The sequence below is a fragment of the Ischnura elegans genome, chromosome 12 (assembly GCF_921293095.1).
Source record: "Ischnura elegans chromosome 12, ioIscEleg1.1, whole genome shotgun sequence".
NCBI classification, from domain to species: Eukaryota; Metazoa; Arthropoda; class Insecta; order Odonata; family Coenagrionidae; genus Ischnura; species Ischnura elegans.
Genome location: NC_060257.1, coordinates 74,199,044 through 74,215,666, shown reverse-complemented (window position 1 = coordinate 74,215,666; position 16,623 = coordinate 74,199,044). Strand labels below are relative to the sequence as shown.

General features: G+C 39.1%; 1 protein-coding gene across 1 annotated transcript in view; it reads right to left on the bottom strand.

Moving 5' to 3' along the window:
- The window catches only part of LOC124168716 (extensin-like), a 139,283-nt gene that overhangs the window by 41,070 nt on the left and 81,590 nt on the right, over nucleotides 1-16,623 (bottom strand). The window contains exon 2 of the mRNA XM_046546982.1: nucleotides 8,233-8,622. Coding sequence (XP_046402938.1) covers nucleotides 8,233-8,622 — 390 coding nt within the window. The remainder of the gene's footprint in view (nucleotides 1-8,232; nucleotides 8,623-16,623) is intronic.

Below are 16,623 nucleotides of genomic sequence, written 5' to 3'. Positions count from 1 at the left end.
CGGCAACGACCCTGCAGGCAACAAGTTTTCCGAACGACCTCTCAACCCTCCCGAAACATTTCTCTTCTTAACCCCAGTTTAAAAAAAGGCTGCGAAAACATCCCTGTTCTTAGTCCCTCCTCTACCCTTACCTTAAGCCTTGTATAAATTATCACTTCCTAAAACTTGCTTTTTCAGTGTACAATAAGGGTATAAACGGTAAAATTACTTGGTTATTGGGTTAGATTTGGCTTCCCTCAGAAAATTTTTTAAAAATTTCAAATAAAATAAGGTATTTCCACGGTAATTAAATATAAAAATTTTCAAATTATTATTTATGTTTTTTGTCAGGCTATCCCAAATATAAGTTGTCCTGGATATCACACAATTACTTATACCACTTATTTTTTATCAGAGCGCGACCTGGGTTTCAATGAATTATCATCATCTTCGGACGCAAATTATGATTTGTTTATCTTATTATTGCTATCTAGTTACTTGATGAATTTTAAAACGGACGCCAGAATAGGGGAAAAGGATATGTAAACATATTCATTTTTTAAGAGCACTGTCCTGACTTTAAATAATTTTTAAAACTTCTAACTGCTCTCCAGAGTCATAATTTGCGCCTTCATTGAATTCATTGAAACCCGGGTTGCGCTCTGTAAAAAAGAAATGGTATACCTAATTATGTGATATCCAGGAAAACTTATAATGGAATACCACGAAGTTAATCAAGAGTTATTGAGTTTTATCCCAAATATTCCCAAGAATCTAGGACTCTCACAGAGGTAGTGACGAATAATTAAGCTTACTCCATTGATTCTGTAGCAAAACAAAGTTACTATTTTGAAGGAACAACTTTGATAATAGCTATGAACAAAGCAAACTAGAAATTACCACTTTTAAATACTAGTCTCCCATAGCTCTCTCTGTGTTTCAAAATTCTGTTAGACAAACTAAGATTAGCAAAGAGCAGTGGTGCCCCTTTTAAACCTAATCTTGAAAAATGTTTTTAAAAAATATTCTCCCCTCATATATGGTATTCATCGTAAGATAGGTCAAAAACTCTTATAAGAGTCTCAGTTTCTGTAAGTCGGTTAATAGTGTGGACTTCTAGATGGTAAATATGCAATAGCTTTGCCTAAAATAAACTTATTTATTTAGGGCAGATTCTAAAACGGAAATTCAATTATTCGTAGGTCTGAATTAATCAAAAATTAAAGAATAGGGTAGTAGGTACTTTGATATCTCTAAGAAGTCATTAGGAAATATTAAAAGGCCGGTTATCGGATCAATTAAACTAAATTGAAGCTTTTAACGAAATTAAAAGCCTTGGCGGTCCCACAAAGAGGGAAACACGTTTGCGAAAAACGCCATTCTCTGCGGTGTATTTTGCAGACCTAAAGCCCCGTGAAAATCGTACTCGAATAAATATAGAAACAATTAATGAACGGTCCTCTGAAAATTATAAATCGATGAAGTAAATTTGATTCACGAAAGGTTTCTCCAACATTTTACTAGAGTATCTATATGCAGAGATGATAACCACCCCGCAGATTTTTCGAGTAAAATCTAGGCTTTTAATTATGCATGCAGAGGAAATTTTGCGCATATAACAGCTTTATACCCATATTACTTGAATAGTAATGAACGAACTGATGAAAGCAATAGGGTAGTTTCCTTCGTCAAAAAAACGAAAGACATTGATTGCGATTCGTTACCCACGATTAGTGTATTCATAATATATACAAATTATTTGGTTTTAGAAATCCCAGTTTAAACGAATGGCAATGGTCAATTTTAACCTCATTTGAAAAAGGCCAGATTGGCGCTCATGCGATGCCACCCCACGTGACGTTAGAGGGACCTATTTTTCATACGAGTAGATAGGAGTCTTCTGAGATTAGCAATGCATGCATGAGGCACAGAGCTCAGGGAAACATGTCTTAATAATCACCTATTTAAATTATCTATGGTTGGAAAGTTTCCTTCGCTTGATAAGGTATTAATAATACTTATTTAAGCCAAGCGCTACCTGCTAGCAGGGTACTCAGCTACCTGCTAGCAGCCTGCATCGCAGCAGCGCACACATCCTCCCCCCAAGGTCACCTCACTTTACGGCAGCGGGAACCAGAATGACGTCACACCGGCTTTTCCCAGCATTCATACTTAGCCGTCGCGTTTTCGCGCGCTTGAAATTTTTCACTTTTCATTTAATCGCAAAAAATAGATATCGTCATTCTAAAATCTAAGAGCGTGAAATGCGTACTCCAGGAGTAATAATCTTTCGATTTATGCAATTAAAAAATAATGGGAAACCACCCTATTGTCAAGGGACGAGTAACTGGTTAGAACTGAAAAGGAAAACCTTGAATGAAATTTATGCAACATATGAAGAATGATGTCGAAAAGGAGAAATACGTAGGTGTGATAAGATTAGTTGGGAGGAGAATTGCGTGGAGAGCTGCGTCAAACCGATTTCAGGACCATTGGTCGGTGAAGATGATGATAAAGGTATTATCTGAGTTATAAAAGAATAGCGAAAATTATTTACACAGCTTAAATCACCCATAGAAACTCGTACTGAATACGATCCTACTAGAGATACCACTTTGACCTCCAGCGCACATAGCATAAAATGTTATTTTCTCGATAGGTGAAAGAAACATAGCTGACGTATTTGGTCTTAAATATAAATTTAAGTCTTAAGTTACATCCCATTGCAAAAAAAAGAGTGCTCGCTCAAGCCAAATTAAAATTCTTTACAATTTTTAAATTTTCGTAAAAAAATTGAAATTTTGAGCCAAAAATGGGAACTGAAGAATTTACCTGATGTGGAAAGATTTATTTTTTTGTGATACCCATCCGGGTACGTTACTTTCTCCGGGTATGACGATTCTCTCCTAGATGTTTTCCGAAGCACCAAAAGGTTTCCGACCCATTGCTTTAGTTCAGTTATGTACCTATAAGTTAATCTCGTGGTGACTGTGAGTCTTTTTCCTCCAACTTACATTCCCAGTATCTAAAGCTACCTCTCAACTTAATGCTATCCGTGAAAACCTGGCCCAGCGCAGCGGTCATTCCACTTCTTGCCTCAAGCCAAATTGGAAGGGATCTCAGAAACCCCTCTGCCCTCCCGCGCGAAGTATTCGACGAGAGGCCAGTTACCATTTTACGGCGCTCGCTAAATTGTGGAAATCTTCCGGATACGAGATTTCGGAATGGGATGACCCTTACGGCTGCCTTCCGAAGCTTGGAATATGTTTCCATCCCTTTCGTCTGCGGACGATGATACTCATCAACGTTTCCCCCTGCTGTGAGACTTCAGTTAGAAAGAGTCATGCGCGTTTCGAGTGGAATGGAGATTAAATTGCATAGTATGAATATGTTTTGAACATCACTTCCTTAATGACGAATCATGGAGTGCGTTATGTCGGACTTTCATTGGCTATTTGCTGGTGGACGTTATTATTGGAAAGAATTCACTCTCACTCAATCACGAAAGTTGTTTTGGTTAGGTGATCTTAATTGATTCGGATTGATAAAATAGGTTACAGTAGTAGCGAGGTACGCACCCACCCGAATGGAAAAAATTGTTTCCCGAATAAGCTTGTTTATGCCAGGATAAGAAAGATACATTTAAATATTTAAAATACATTACCATTGAGTTATACTAGAATCAAATCAATAAGACTTTCCGCAATCCTAATTACCATTTATTTACGATCGCATGGTTAAAATTATTGAATACAAATGAATTATTTCTGAGTAGCGTTTGAACGGTGGTCATAATGTGATCTGAAATTCCCTCAAGGTACCGCTTTCTCTTTTTTGCCGTTTTGATGGACAAAAATCTGAAGTTGGGATGAGCATGTAGATGTAAGCCTAAATTATTGAAAGATCTATTCCATGGCATGTGTAAGTGCATTTGTGAATTGCATTCTTCGCATTTCATGACAATAAATTTGATATCTCCCAAGCTTACGCTATTGTCAAATTATTCTTGGTGTGCTCTGAAAATTGGTATCATTAAAATGCAAGAAATAGTATCATATTCATCATTTGACACATGCATAAAATAAAATCTTCCAATAATATTTAAATTATCCAATTAAATTCCAAAGATATCACTGGCCTCGGTGGCGGCGGGGTAAAGTCCTCGCATGCCAATCAAGAGGTCGCGCGTTCGAGTCCCGCCTGGGTAGTTTCCCTTACCCAGGGCATGGTTGTTCGTGTATCTTTAATTGTTACATTTGTTCAAAACACCCTGATAGAAAATGGCCAATATGAGTTGTATTCGGTGGTTAGGGAATGGAATGAAATAAAAATAAATATTGACAATGAGACATCAGCCTCCTACGGTAGCTAGGCCAATCGTTGACTGTAGGATGGAGTATGACTTCAACATTGCACATGGGAAGTGGGTTTAGTTAGGGGAGACGACTGAGAATAAAGCTTAAAGCTTGAAGCTACGTGCGGTACCTGGCTGGCTGGAATGAGGTGTGTTAAGGAGGTAGTTAACTCTAAAGTGTGGGGGAAGTCATTGGACAAGTAATTGCGAGCGCGCCGATAACACTCTAACGTAACGGCATGCTACGCGCTCTTCCCCGACAGCCTAGTCCCCCAAGGAGGTGTGCATGGCCCGCTGAATTTCAAGATTCAAGATTTCAAGGGATCTCACGTTTTAATGACCGTACATTTTGGGAAGCAATTTTTGCCCTTCGTTGCGTATATTGCAAGCCATTACTAGGAGAAGATTTTCCCCCGCCTTTCATGAAGTAAACGGCTTTCCAGCAAATGGTAATTCGATCGAAAGCCGGATAATCACCTCAAGAGAAAGTCAAAACGCACTTCGAATACCAAAACGCCCTGCGAAGATTCCACTTTCGCAATGAGCATTTCCGAAATTTATTCTGGAAATGGAAGTGCTTCATGAATTTAAGAGTTGACTATTTACATGTTATTATTAGAACTAGCAAGGGTGAGCGTGTTTATTTCTTCGATGGCATTCCCAAATCTACGTTTACATCTAGCCCTTCTAATGAACAGCGCTGTCCTTGCTGCTTTCATACCTTTGCCTAGCTTGCACCATGCGGCAGAGGCACAGGTTCTGCAGTTTTTTCAGCTCTCTCCATCAAATCCCACGGCTAATGTAGTCTGATTCGAAAGTTTGAAAACCAGCTCTACGAGATCAAGCCCGGAGAATAAGACGACTCCCAACAAATAAGGTGATTTTCCTGATTGAAAATTCGTCTTATACGCCGGAATATACAACATATTTATATAACTGATCACTGGCTCGATTTTTTTAAGGTATGAATGTTCAATCGCTGTTACTACGAAATTCAACCGATATAGTGAAACTGCGGCACATCGAAATAAAGAAGAGTTACTTTTTTCCAAGCATATTAAGATTTTCAGAATCGTACTGACATATCCTTACTAATTATATTCTGGAAAAGTGCAGCTACCTTTTATTTAATTCATACTACTTTTCAAGTTGCACGGTTTCGGTCTAGGCAGTATTGATTTTATCCTTGCTGTTTTAAAACCAATGGTGTTTCCTCGCTAGTAAAAAACAACCTCAGTTACCTTGACTTAGTCATAGTGTTCACGAAATATTTGACGACCGTGTTGATAATGTGTCGGCTCTATCTTGAGGACGACGTAGGTGGCAGGATTCAGGATTTGTGGGAAGTGTGGAATGGGAGGATTTCAGTTTATCAGTTACGCTATGTTTGACGTACTAAGAGGGTAGGAGGGGAAGTGTTTACACTCAATAGAAAGGAGCTGTACCCACAGGAATTGTGTATCTATGGAGACAGACGTGACGTTACTCACTTCCAGCAAGAGAGGCAAGAAGCCAACCTGCGGTGACGTCAGACCTGCTGGGTTAAGGTGAAGCGATTTAATTCTCAGAAAATATTCTTTCAAGAGAATGAAAGTTAATGTTTTTCCACATAAAACGTTTATTACATCACTACTGTAAGAGGCGACTGTCATCTTCTTTACCTCATTTCCCTTCCCATACAAACTCAGCGATAACTCCTTTCCTTTCGGCTCCCATGATTCCCCACCACCCAACTCCGACAGGAAGTGCCCACGTAAGGTAAGAACGTGAGCTTGCTACGCACCTGAGAATAACAGAAAAACGCTTACCAGAGGGGGATGACAGCGCGCAAGGCAGTCGGCAAGTGTACACTAACAAGGGAAGATTAAAGAGTGTTTGTTGACGACATAAGTTGTTTCCTTTTTCTGTGCGATTTTCCCGATCAATCCCCGGGCGACAACGACGAGAGGGCCTTGACGACTTACACTACCAAGGTTGCAAGAGGATGACGCAGTGCGTTGAAACCATGGTAGTGATCCAATAAATATTTTATGTGGAAAAACATAGTTTAATTTTCATTCATTATGAATAAATCCCATAAATCAACGCCACAAACCATCAAATTCTTTCAAGAGGGTCGAGAAATATTTTGTGGTCACGAAGGTACAAGAAGAAATATCTGGTGATGACCTGTGCTTGGAACTCGGAGTGCCAAAGTAAAACTAATGGAAAAGTGATATCTTGTTTTCTTCAACCAATATGTTATAAGGGTCTGTGAAGGCATACTATCTTAATATCTCTGATCTTTTTACTAGACCAATAACTAATTGGTCCTCACGCTGTACTTTCTAATTTTACTTATCAAAGGCCTTTCTCAAGCGCTTCGCAGAATCGAGAAACCTGATTTCAGGCACAATTTCCGGCCAAGGAAATCCTGGAAAGCTCTTCCGCAGAGTTTGCGCAGCAATAAACCGTTCGTTATCTACCGAGTAAGGCAAGCGCCGTTTCAGAAAAATCGTCTCATTTTTATCTGATCTAGACGCGTTTCATGCTTGCGATTCCGACGACCCATGCGGAAGATAAACATAGAAAAACTTTAAAAAATCCCACACCTTTCTTCAAAGCGTTTTAATGGGGATGACTACACGCTTACGAGCAATGAAACGATTACTGTTATCTTTGGGACGTGGCCTTTGGCCGTCTACGGCGACACATAGGGTGCCGCAGAAGAATTGGCGTAAGGCCGCACCCCAGGGCTGTATTCTCTTTTGAAGTGAAACTTCTTTACCGACCTCCGCAATCTCTATATGCTCACATTAATTTTTTCACTAGCCTCAGGCGCCCAAAAATTCTTGTCTCATACTTACGCGATCTAAACAATGTTAGCATCGGTTCTTTGCGGGCACTTTTTTTTGCAATGTCGTAGTTTTGATTGGGAATGTACACCGTAGGTAATTTTTGCTTGTAAATTGCATTTTTCATGTTGGCCTATGCAGTTGTGATGAAGAATGTAATGTAATAATTAACATTTATTTATTAATATAATATATATTCACACCATAAAATGTATATATCATTTAATTTTACATTTTTAACATTTTACATGCATTCGTCATTTGGTGGTGTGAATGGATGGTGCCGAAGAATGTGTGGGTTATTTGCGGGACCAAGTTCATGTAAGATTTATAAAAATTGTGCAAAAAATTTTTACATGAAATTACTATGAAATCAAGAGGATAATATTTGACAAGACTTTCGAGGAAGAAAATATTTGCATAAAATAACAATAAAGGATAGCTTTTTGGATCACGTTTGCGTACTAATTAGCCATTATTTACCGCAAGCTTTTTCATCACCCTTGATCAATTGATTTTTCTTAAAACTTTAGTGAAGCCAAGTAATTCCAAACGGGTACACCAAAACTTTAATGTACGTGCTTTTGTTTAATTTTTTACTGCAAATAATTCTCGCGGGTATACATTATTAAGTCTATTTTTGGGATTCTTTTCTACATCTCAAAATTGTATTTTGAGTGTTTTTGTAATGCATGATAAACATGTTTTTGTATAAACTGAATTTCATTTTTTTCGATTACTTGAACATTTTAAATGTCTATTTTTGTTGAAAAATCGAGGTTTCATTTCGATTGCTCGAAAATTTTGATTTTGCGAAAATTCGATTGGTCCAAAAATAAATTACTCTAAAAATCGATTGCTCGAAAAATCGAATGATCGAAAAATCGATCACTCGAAAAATTGATTATTCGAATAATCGATTACTCGAAAAATCGATTGCTCGAAAAATCGATTACTCGAAAAACTGAAATTCACTGAAAATTTTCCATTATTAATTTCAAACGCCTTCGTCCATAGTTACTTGCTACATTTAGTTTTCGATCAATGCTTAGGGAATCGACTCACCCCTGGTCCTTTGCACGACAGACGTCAGCATGGGCTGGTACCTCGTGCCAGCACCGTGCGGAGGCGAGTGGTGGAAGTGCGGGGGTGGGCCCATGGTGGCCGAAAGCGGGGGCGCGGGGGCAGGCTGGGGCAACAGCCCCCCCACCCTCTCCTCCTCCCCCCCTGGCCTCCCGGGATCGTCTTCACCTTCGCAAGCACCTTCCGGGCCCCTCAGCATCTCCACGCGTCCTCCGCGGAAGAAAGGCCTCATCGGACCCTCCCAAGGCCCGCGGCCCCCGCCAGGGCCCATGGGAGAGCCGTTGACGGCGGGGGAAGGGTAGAGCTGCGATGGGGGAGCTCCCAGGAGACCCACCCCTGCCGGTCTGGACCCAGGGGATCCCATAGGTCCACCTGAAAGAAGAGAGAAAAACGCGTGTGAGTTAATGCCATTCAGATTGGTAATTTTAACCTGCTGAAAATTATTAATTTGGCTCGATGCTCTGAATTGTTGAGGCCATAACCTTTTAGAATTCCATTTCAAATTGGGAATAATAACGAATAAGTTCAACAGATTCAGGCTTCAATTGGTAGAAGTTAGGCATATTTAAATAAATAAAAGATCGTAGCACTTTTCCACAAGAATTTTAATGCGTACAACGTGTTTCGGCTCACTGAGCCATCAAATGCCAATGCCGTTGCCAAACGCGTTGTACGCATTAAAAATTCTTGCGGGAAAGTGCTACGATCTTTTATTTATTTAAATAATAACGAACTTCGCTTTCTACAACATAACCTATGATCCTCAAAGCAAAGGTTGTTATTTTTCCTGGCTTAACTTAGCTCGACAATCTTTCAGGAGAGCGTGATAGCGTAGTGGAAAGAGCCCAAAGCTGATTGTTGAAGAGCCAAACTATAAACAAAGATGTCGTGCTGCCCATTAATTTTATTTAACACCTTACAACAAGTGTAACGATGGCCTTGCAATCATCACCAGGTTCTGAGAAGCAAGTACGAAATCTTTGCCCATCATTCGATATGCTGCCCCGCGTTATCTCTCCGTGAAAATTTAACTTTATTGAAGAAGCTGCGGTTCTAATCCCGGCTGAATCTTTCGGACTCGTTCGGACTCTCCTAAAATTGAGTTATGATTTAGGGCTGAGTTACTCCATGGCATTATAATGAAAGGCAGTAATGAAATTCCACATAATTTTAATGGTGACCGACATGGTTCCAAGTGCCTAAAAAATAAATTTTTATTGTTAATTAACGCAATGGCATTTCCAGAAGAGTTTTATGGAAAGGAAAAATGTTATCAAACGGAATGGAATTTGCCAACGCTTCATTGTTTAGCTGACTTCAATGAAAAAAATACAAACAGTTAATTGCGTTTATTGGTGTATCATTCATGTATATTTATGCGAAAATTGTTTTAATTATAAAGAAAATGGTAGGTAATTATAAAATTCTATGTGATAAAAAATAAAGTAGTGACGCCACAGCGCCCAAAACAATTACTTCTTTAAAAAGTACCGATTAAACGCTCTGCATTTTCAGGTCTTAACCTTAAATGATTTAATTTTAAGTTTGAAAAAATAACAAACTTTGCTTTGTACAACTTAACCTTTGATCGTAGACTATTTTTGATACGTTTTATCATTTACAAGACCAGTGTCAATCCACTCAGTCAAACGCTAGTGACTAATGTTGAAAATGATATAGTGTAATGAAACTAGACGACGATTAATGGATAAGTTGTGCAAAGCAAAGTTCGCTATTTTTTCTATCCTATTAATCTAACTTCCTTAAACCAAGACTATCTTGAGCAATGGCGTTAAAACATTGATGAATAAAAAGGCCCAATAGCATCCACTCCCTACGGGAAAAAGACGCTGAAAAACTGAGAAGCAATCAAGGAACTCGGGATATTCACCCATTTGAGCCCCCAGCATAATCAAAGTTACCTATCGATAGGTCGCCAGATCGGAAAATTCCTCCCATATCCCACTTAATTTGTATCGAATGGACATCTGTCACGTATCGAATCCTATCTCCTTCGTTTTATTAGAGCTCTCCGTGCGTTGACGGAGCTCCATGGCTTAGCGGAGAAAATCCTCGCGTGACGACTCATCGCTGCTTGATCTGTCATTTGTTTCTCGTCTTTTTCCGCGGTAGGGATGAACGGCTTTCGGCAGTGACTGATCCTCTCGTCAGACACCTATTAACCTTCCCTTTCCACAGACCCAATGTGTAACTATATCTACCATTGCTTGAGCGTTTAGTCGTAAGCGTTCTATTTTCAACCCTTCTACATATTATAAATATTATAATGCTAATTTAGGGATGCTTTGTGAAATTATTTCCAAAATGAAAATTCTAGTTTTCTTAGCCCTCGATATTGGGCTTTAAAAGAGAGCTTAATACCCGAATTTCTAGATTTAAAAATGTTAGCTACATTGCAGATTATATGGGAAAACATACCAAATAAAATAAGGATATTTTTAACAGGCCTTTTTATTTACATTACTGTATCCATTGTACGAAATGGTGAATATCACATCTTGTGACAAATCCTGAGGTCAGAAATGACTCGAAAAAATTAACTATTCCCTGCCAATCGTACCTTATTGATTCCTTATTTCTTGGACAACACAATTATTTACTGCGGTTAGTCATGAACTGCGTCCGTTAAATGGAATTTTACTCCTTAATGCCAAACCTAAGCCTCAAACTATCAGGTATTAATTTTTCATTTATCTAATGCTGCTCAATTGCGTGACTGAGAAAGTTGCCTGTTAATTTTGTTTTAATTTTGTTCCACTTGGCAATGGAAAATGTTCGTATGATATTTTAAAGACAAAAATAGAAAATGACTTAAGGCTGTTATTTAAACATATAATGCTGAAGTTCAATGTTCATTCTAATCCGCCACTTTTAAAGTAAACATTAGGTCAATACTTATAGAGTTCCGCGCATTGAAAATTCCACGCAGAAGAAAAGCATGTATTAACGTAAAAATCCAGCGTTGAAGAGATATTTCAGGTGCTACCAAGGAGCAAAGGCTCAACTTGAGCACTTGGTATCCATGGCAGAGAAAAAAGATATAGCGGTAACTTCCATACATTTAAAAAAAATACAATTACATGTAATAATTTTCGACTCAGCAAGCATCATGGTTTAGATAGTTACACTTGAAATATCGATTGGTTTTATGAATTTGCGTGAACGTCACGTCTGAGTTTAATTTGCAATAATGCATGGCACATTATGACTCTTTACATCAAGGCATTTAGCAGTTAACAGTTAATTATATCAAGAATGACAATATTCCACCCAAGAGAGACTCGAACCTGCGACCTTCGGTTTAGCAGAGGAGGACTTCACCCATCACTGGGGCCGGTAGTGTTTTCCTTTAACATGCGAAATTTTGGTCTAACTGAGCAGTTAACAATGACTTATATCATGGATGAGAATTTTCCATCCAAGAGAGAAACAAACCTGAGACCTCCAGTTAAGCAGACGAGGAATTCACTCTTTACTAAAGCCGGCTGTGTCATCCTTTAGCATGTGACATTTTTGGCTTTATCCATTATCGGTATAATTACTTACTCCCAAGCAAAACATTTATATTTATTTCACAGAAAACATGTTATGAGTAGTCTTCCTTGGAGTTTGATTAATTCCTTTGCGTGTTCGTGGAAGTAGGCGATCATATTGGTGAACTGTACACCTGATTTTTGCGGCCTAATATGTCCACTGAGCAATTACATGCTCATGTCAACCACCCGTGATCGTAACACGTGCCAAATATTTGGTGGCGCACGTACTGTGTGTACACTCTTGTTTTCCTGTTTGCCTTTGCTCTCGAGATCAGCGACGACACGAAGCAAAACCTACCTCCGAGATCAAATTCGGCCCTCAATTGTTTTTCTTTTTTTTCGGGAGCGCTTCGCGATTATCAATCTCGCGTCTCGCGATCGAAAAAAAAGACGGGCGAAAATTTTTTTTTCCCTTTTCATACGGATTCGCAGCGTATGTCTTGCTTGTCCCCCACTCCAGCAGTCATATCCATATCTCTTGACTACCGAAAAAAACACATTTCATATCTTTCCCCCACCATTTTGGTTGCTTCGCCCACCGCTCTGGAGGTGGTGTCAACTCCTCTTTTGTCCTTTCCAAAACCTCTACCATCCGTCACTCAGCGAACTTGAGCTAACTTTGTTTCATATCTTTCCCACTCTCCCTGTTCTTTTCATCAAGTCATTTTTTTCCGTCACGAATAGCGACCTTTGTGGCTGGTCTTGTTCGATATCTATCACTCGCAATAATCACTAGACTGTTGAAAGGATCCTTCCACCACATTTATTTTATTTTTCTTATTTTATTTATTATGCCGCTCCAAAAAAGTGCATTTTAGGCCTTTGCAATGGAGGAATGCGACTGACCAGTTCCGTAACTAGGGATATACCTTGGGTGGGGGGGATAGGATGGCGACCCCTTCCGCCCCCCGAGGAAATATCTGGTAACATTTTTGAAAAATGACATGCCTGAAATTATATTTTACATATGTTGGCACGAAAAATTTAACTCTACGGAGATGTGGTTGTTATATGTAAAATCTAGACAGTAGTTTAAAATAATCTTTCTATTTCTCTGAAGCTTTGGGGGGGGGGGGGTATCTATCCCCTCAACCCCCCATAGTTACACCACTGCAACTGACAACAACGTAAGACGATCAGAATTACCTGGCCATGCCCTGGATAGGGGCAATATACAATGACGGCCTATATGCCCTAACACCACCGTAGACCGGAATTTCTCTGAATTGCACGGATATAACGGTATAAATGCGGAGAAATATCCAATGAACTTAAGGGAGCAGTAATGACCATCCTTGAATTATAGTATGGCGACATATACCTATGTAATTATTTTGGAGGATGCTGGCAGTTTGGATAAAAGGGTAGTTTCCCTCATCAAAGAAAACGAAAAGCATTAATTGCGATTCGTTTCCCACCTTTATTGTATTCATAATATACAAAGTATTTGGTTTTAGAAATCAGAGTTTAGACAAATGTTAATGGTCAATTTTATCCTCATTTGAAAAAGCCCAGATTAGCGGCTATGCGATGCCACTCCACGTGACGCCACATAAAGCCAGATGCTATACGAGAAGATACGAGTTTTACATCGTCTGAAATATGAGACACAAGGCTCATGGAAACATCTCTTAATAATCACCTATTAAAATGCCTATGGTCGGTAAGTTTCCTTCGTGTGATAGGGCATTAATAATCCTTATTTTAGCCAAGCACTATCTGCTAGCAGCCTGGATCTTGGCGGCGCTCACAGCCTAGCACCAAGGTGGCCTCACATAGCGGCAGCCGTAACCAGAATGACGTCACACGGGCTCTTCGCAGCATTCATACTTAGCCGTCGCGTTTTCGTGCGCTTGAAAGTTTTCACTTTCTATTTAATCGCGAAAAATAGATACCGTCATTAAAAAATCTAAAAGCGTGAAATACATAAGTCCGGAGTAATAATCTTTCGTTTTACTCAATAAAAGAATTGGAAATTACCCTATTGCTCGCAAGTGATTCGGTAGTTCATCTACATCTACATACTATCCCGTAAGCCGCCTTTAGGCGTGTGGCAGGGGTTGTTAGGACACCAGCCATTAGCACCTAAAAGGAAATGCTCTAACAAAATTACGACTGGCATTTATTAAATTTATGGTGATAATATTTCAATTAAGGCAATAAAACAATAGAAAACCACCCTATTTGAGTAAGAGTGTATCCGTGTACCGTAGAACTAAATGAAACTGTTACACAGATGTTAAACTAATCAGTCTGGAAGCCGCTAGAAACTCGGTTGCACCTTAGGCTTAAATTGGCAATTGTGAATAGATGTGTTTTAGAGCGACACGAAGAACACCATATTAAAACCCTACTTTATTTACACGTCCGATAAAAACGATAAATTAAGAGAGATATTTTGCTGAACAAATGGGTATGGAAATTCATTATTACTCCGAAAATAAAGGACTCTTAAGTAGGTATGCTAGGTGGAACTTTTTAGAGAATTTCTTTTTTAATTGTGATCTGCTACTGTCCTAAAATCCCCCCACCATACGCCAATAGAATAGCCTTGCGAGATAGTACGTAGATGTAGAAACCTTTGGATACCCCAAATCAAAATCTCTCAAAAAAAAGTGTTAGGTGTCCTAGGAAAAGAACTGGCCTCATTGTAAGAATCTGGAACGCCTCTGGCTTACCTTCTACCCTCACCTATTTGAATTAACCTTTTGAATCGTATCATTAGTAATCTACAAATATCAAGGCAACAAATATTCAGTTGAACATCACTATTGAACACTGTTTGAACCTTTGAACAATGAAGTCGATATGCATCCTTTACATTTCAATTGATCAGTTTTCGCTATGGGAACCCGTTCTCGTTTTTCCGCTGTATCTCCTTTTATTTCAATACGCCCTGCCGTTAGCAATCTCCCGGGGATTAAGCTCCTTGTTCCTTATTTTTTAAATGAACGATACACCCGGATTGACGGAAGCCATCATGCTACTGCTTACCCTTTGAGGTCCTATCTACAGGAAAACAATCAACCTCGGCCCCAATTTTGTCCCGATGTGTGTGTTTTTTTTCGGGCGCTGGATAAGGGAGAAAGGGGGAAAGCAGAGTATCGCTGTCGTGTCAGGTGCACTAAATGTCCGATCGCTTACATCTGTCTCCGTCTCGGCAGCGAGACATATCCGTGTTCCAACGATTTGATCCGGAGATTTTTACACAAAGTTTTCTTTTTTCTCCGCGTTGACTTCTGAACTAAAAGAAAATTTAGTTAAAAATTCCGGTGTAATCTCATTAACACAAGTTCCAGTGTCCTTACAAAATATTACAAGTCTCATCAACAGATTTGCATGAAAATGCATTGAATACGCACTGATTTAGCGTTACTAATTCGTATGCATTACGCATGTTTCTTATAAAACTATTTATTCCTACGAAATTGGAATGAAGCACGTTACGTGTAGCGATAATTACATTTGTCGCTAAACGTAACGCACTGAATTTTAGATAACAGATCGATCAGTCGGAAGTCATTTTGGTGTACTTTCGATGCTAAAATGAATCATTCAGAACTCTTGGAGAAGGGAAAGATAGGATATACATATAATACACTCCTGATAAAGTAAGTCTAAGGCTTTTCTGATGAGTGATTCGACTGAGCTATTCACGGTTTAATATTTCCCTGATCCGAGGTCAGAGCAGGCTCAATGTACTTGCACGCATTCCCCAGTACAACAGCCTTTCTTTCCGGGAACTGGTAGTGGCCCCTGCGCAGACCCGTTTAGCAACATGCTATTAATAGAATATATTAACTTTCACAAATATCAACATTTGTGCAGAATATGGATCATAGAAAATTTTCAAATAAATTTAAAAGTGTTTCTATCAGTTTTATTTTTCCTTTCGGGGTAAACTATAGGACTAGATAATCTTTTAACTTTTCGTTTATTAACAACAAAATATGCGTTCTACAAACACGAAAAAGCCATTTCATTAATCTACATAGATGTTTGCAACTTTGTTGAAGATGAATGCTGTAGAGTTGTGGTTTTCCATAAGCTGAGTTACAAAATTCATGAAGCTGTAAAACGCCTTATTTTGCAGTGCACGGAGTCATTCATTGCACTAGCGTGGTTACATTTTTAAATTTTTCATAAAATAAAAAACAAATTAGAACTTAGAACAAAATTATCTTTAGAATGGCGTATTATTCATTATCTTAGCATGCACTGAAGCCCAGATATAAATTTGCAAATTACAGTCTCTCATCATTTTGACGCCGACAGTAGTGGCGGCGCCCTCTGGCTATGGCCGTCCACCGCCCTAAAGGCCGTTTTACACGGTACACGGAATTGCGCAATCTTACGTACGTGCGAAGGCGCAATCAAAATTGCGTCGTGTAAAGCGGTGAATTGCTAGAACACATGCGAGAATGCGTGGATGCGAGACGGCAAAATAGCCCCTGTTCTTAATTCACAGTGTCCGGCGATATCTGGTGGAAATGTTTTATATCCATGAGAATTATATAAAATGGTAAACTTCCACACAATTTTATTTACAAAATACCGACCCGGTTTCGACACGTAGTGTCATTATCAAGGTAATGATACTACGAGTCGAAACCGGGTCGGTATTATGTAAATAAAATTGTATGGAAGTTTACCATTTTTTTTTATTCTCATAGCCCCGGTTCTAATTTCGTCCATGCATTCGCGCAATTCCACGCCATTTCAGAAATAAATGCAGCTCTAACCTGCGCAATTCCGTGCCCCGTGTAAAACGGCCTTAAGAAGGGGTCCAGCCTTGTCCTTCTACATGCAACTCACC